Source organism: Marmota monax, unplaced genomic scaffold, assembly GCF_021218885.2.
Source record: "Marmota monax isolate L192 unplaced genomic scaffold, Marmota_monax_Labrador192_F-V1.1 WCK01_AAM20220418_F8-fsc00956, whole genome shotgun sequence".
Classification (NCBI taxonomy): Eukaryota; Metazoa; Chordata; class Mammalia; order Rodentia; family Sciuridae; genus Marmota; species Marmota monax.
In genome coordinates, this window is record NW_026694460.1 from 101,800 (window position 1) to 106,366 (window position 4,567).

The following is a 4,567-nucleotide window of genomic DNA, read 5'->3' on the forward strand; positions in this document are numbered from 1 at the left end:
TCTGTGTTTGGTTTCTTGCACCCTGTACTACATTGTCTGCATTCATCCATGTTGCTTTGTGAATCAATCGTTCATTCATTTCTCTTACTCCTGAGAACTGTTATGCTGGTTAAGTATGCACAAATTGTTTACTTGTATTCTGTTGATGAATAATTGATTCTGTGATCTTAAAGTATGCCTCCTTCAATTTTCTGGCATTACTCCAAGGACAAGATAGAGCCTGCTTCTCTTCCTTTCAAGTGTGCATTGCACCTAATGACTCACTTTTAACAAACAAAATGTGGCAGAAATGATGGTGTGTGACATCTAAGCCTAGGTCATAAGTACCATTGTGACTTGTACCTGTCCTCTCTCTTGGATCTTCAGTCAGGGGAAACTATTGAAGCAGTTGCTACAGAGGTGCATTGCGGGGGTGGGGGTGTGTGGAAACTAAGGTTCTCCAAAGGAAATAAGCAACAAGTGACCGGGACATATGTAAGATGAACATTTAGTCTCATCCAAATCATGTGTGGAGGGCAATTGGCTGACATCTTGACTATAGACTCCAGAGAAACCTAAGCTGGAATCACTAACTGTTCAGCTGCTTCTGAGTCTCACAGAAAACAGGAGGTCATCTCCCAAGAAACCCACAGAAATTGGGAGTCAGTATGTGTTGTTTAAAGCCATTAAGTTTTGGGGGGAATTTTTTTATGCAGCAATAGATGGATGGTTAGATGATTTACTGCTTTTACTGTTACAAGTAAATCTGCTATGAATTTTCATGTACAAGTCTTTTGTGATCATATATTCTCGTTTCCTTTTGGTAAGTACCTATGAGTAGACTTTGTGTGTGTCACATGGTAGCCATTTTTGTGAGTGAGAAGTGATATCTCATTTTTAATTTTACTTTAATAAAATTTGTAAATCTCAGGTATACAACATGATATATATGATATACATAATTATATACATATGGTATATTATGTATGTAATATATAATATATGATCACTATATATTATTATATATAATATACAGACAATTATATAAACAAGCTGTGAATCGATCATATATATAATTATATATGATCATATATATATATGATCATATATATATATATATATATATATATATATATATATATGATTACTATGGAAAACAATATATCTGCTTATCTAATAGGAACAACGTCTTCACTGAAGCATCCTGTTAAGCATCATATAGCCAACACGATGATTTCCTTATCATTCTGGGCTTCTTGGTAGAGAAGAGAGGAAATATTATAATTAAAATATAGTAATATGCTGTTAAACCATGGGAAGATGTTTGGAAAAATTAATCATTAGATATTTTCATCATTATGTGAACATAATAGAGTTTATTTTTACAAAGTAAGATGACTACCACATATCTAGCAGATAAAATCTGTGGGATCACTATTATATAGGTGGTTCATTGTTGACCCCAAAATCATTATGCAGCATATAACTGTGGCAAGCTTTCCCCCTAATATTCCTCTTTTATTATAATCTAATGAAAACTTCTATTGGTGATTATAGTATGACAGTAACTGTTTTCATCAGATTGACAGGATGCCAATTCTATCATTTTTTTTTTTTGGTACTGGGGATTGAACTCAGGGGACTCAACTCCTGAGCCACATCCCCAGCCCTATTCTGTATTTTATTTAAAGAACCTAGGGTGTCACTGCGTTGCTTAGAGCCTCTCTGTTGCTGAGGCTGGCTTTGAATTAGCAATCTTCCTGCCCTCAGCCTCCTAAGCCCCTAGGATTACTGGTGTGCATCACCTTGCCCAGCTTCTATATTGGTTTTAATGAAAACAATTGCATGTATTTGTATGAGGTGATGTATTTGGTTGAGTTTTAGTTCCTCTTTCCTGTGGCTATTACTTGAAGGATAAAAGCAGAAAAAGAAGGCAGAAGAGGATCAACAAAAGAAGGAGAGTAGAGACAAATGATCTTGAAGAGGAAGGAAAGAAGACATATAATGAATTGAGTGTTCATGTTTCCTCAAAATTTATAAGTTGAGCCTAGGTGTGCTGGTGCATGCTTTAATGCCAGCAATTTGAGAGGCTGAGGCAGGAGAATTGCAAGTTCAAAGCTGGCCTGAGCAATTTAGCAAGGCCTAAGGCAACGTAGTAAGACCCTGTCTCAAAATAGAAAAAGAGCTGGGGATGTAGCTCAGTGGTAGAGCAGCATAGATTCAATCTTCAGTATCAAAATTAAAAAGAATATCAATGGAACAAAAGTGGACCAGGTGACTGCAGCAGTGTTGTGGGATACCCTTTGCTGAGGAAATAATTCTGGAATGGAGCCAGGTCTCATGAAATTCTATATCTCAAATGTACAGGGCAGGATGCCTCAAGCTCCATTACAACCTGGAAAGCACTAGGAAATGTCTCAGGACAGCCTCCCAGGGGAGTTAGGAAGAGAGTGAGAGATGGTCTTGAGGCAAGTCCTAGCAATCTGCACATCTTCTCATACTCTGTGGGAATTAAAAGCATCCTTCTAAGTCTCAGATTAGCTGTGGCTCAAGCATTTGCTTGCATGGCCCACGTAAATATGTATAAGGATCTAGAATGCCATGATGAACTGTTTCTCCTACAGTGATGTGATAAATGCAGAGAGATGACAGAGTGAAAAACGGGCATGACACATTTAGGGAATCTGTAGAAGGGAAGGCAGTAGAGAGAGGATGGAGAAGAGAGGAAATATTAAACACTGATGGTAAAGATCACTGAATTTAAGATGTTTTATGCAGATATTTGTCTTCTCTTCATTGGACCTCTGTCTCTCTCTCACATACCACATGGTTATGCTTAGCCTCTACACTGGCTCAGGCAAGTGGATTGGGGAACTTAACATTCTTATAAATCATGAAGAAGGTCTCTTGACTTAGAAATGTACTTTAAGCAGCTCACCCTCAGCTCTCCCTGGAATCACCTTCTTTCCGCAGCAACCTCCTGAATGCCCTCTTTACCTCCTTGTTCCTCAGGGTGTATATGAGTGGGTTAAGTGAAGGAGTACCCACTGCATAGAAGAGGCCAAAGAACTTGCCTCTCTTTTGGGCATATGGATTTTTGGGCTGGAGGTAGACAGCAATGACTGAGCTGTAGAAGATAGTGACAACCATAAGATGGGAGGAGCAGGTCCCTAAAGCTCTTTTCCATGCGTGGGCAGAGTTAATCCTCAGCACTGCCTGGGCAATGGCACTGTAAGAGACAAGGATGAGGCTGAGAGGAACCACCACAAAGATGACACTGGACACAGCTAACTGGATTTCATTGTAGGTGGTGTCTCCACAGGATAGTCTAATCAGAGAAGGAACTTCACACAAAAAGTCATCTATCTGCCGGTGGGGACAGAAGGGCAGGTGAAGAGTGGGTGGTGTCTGGACTACGGATTGGGCCAGACCCATAATCCAGGCCACAGCTGCCAGTTGCCTGCATAGTCGGGGGTGGATGATGGTGGCATAGTGAAGGGGCTGGCAGACAGCCACATAGCGGTCAAAGGCCATCACTGTCAGAAGGATGCACTCGGTTGTTCCCAGGGACAGAAAGATAAAGAGCTGGATGAAGCAGCCCAGGAAGCTGATGGTCTTCTTGGGGCCCCAGAGGTTGACCAGCATCTGGGGGACAAAACTTGTGGTAAAAAAAAGGTCCAAGAAGGAGAGGTTGGAGAGGAAGAAGTACATTGGAGAGTGGAGCCTGTGGTCCAGCACCGACAGCAGGATGATGAGTGTGTTGCCCACCAAGGTGAGGAGGTAGGAAGTTAAGACAACCACAAAGAGAATCCTTTCCAGCCCTGGGTGTTCAGAGAAGCCCAGAAGGAGGAATCCCAATGGGAAGCTTTGGTTGACCATGGCCTATTCCTATTCAGAATTAGAAGGATAAGATTATCAGATGAATGTGCTCTAACCTGTTTTGTAAAAAGTCAACTCAAATACCTGTCATGTCATATTAAGTGGACATTTCTCCCCTCCTGCTCTCCCAGGCTTCCATTCCCAGGCACATCACCATCCAGCATCTCTGTTCCCTTGTTCTTCCTGGTCAAACCTTATCTTGTTGGAGGACAGAAAGCAGCAATATGGTAGCAATGGTTGGAACCTTGGAACCCTGTCCTGTTGTCTCTGACTTACTGGCTAAATTCAAAGGCAACTGATATACAACATGTGCTAATTAATTACTCTTCATTAATTCTGGAAAAACTTATTAGGTATCTATTTTCTTCTGAATACTGTGGTTATTCTGTGCATCCAGAAATAATTAGTGAAAATTTGTTTGTTTGTTTGTGTATGATCCTGGGGGTGAAACTCAGGGCCACAGGCATGCTGGCTAAATGCTCTACAACTGAAGAGCATCCATACCCCAAATAAATCTTGTTAGAATTTCACTATTATATGTACGTATGCAGCGTTGTTTTCTACTCTGAGGCATAAGTATCCTAGGATCATTTTATTTTCAGGGATGACAAACATTTAATTGATATTCAAAATACATTTATATATAGACAAATTTCCCTTGAGTTGGAGATTGCTATTAATGTATTTTATACTTTTCTTCAAAAGAGTA

The 4,567-nt window shown here is 40.2% G+C and overlaps 1 protein-coding gene across 1 annotated transcript; it reads right to left on the reverse strand.

Annotated features, from left to right (window-relative positions):
* Window positions 1–2,919: 2,919 nt before the first annotated feature.
* Window positions 2,920–3,858, reverse strand: LOC124075509 (olfactory receptor 2H1). The gene has a single exon (XM_046418951.1). It carries the CDS (start codon window positions 3,856–3,858, stop codon window positions 2,920–2,922), a length of 939 nt encoding a protein of 312 aa, XP_046274907.1.
* Window positions 3,859–4,567: the final 709 nt, after the last annotated feature.

Coding starts and splice junctions, on each gene's coding strand:
- LOC124075509 (XM_046418951.1), bottom strand. CDS start 3,858: ATGGTCAACCAAAGCTTCCCATTGGGATTCCTCCTTCTGGGCTTCTCT.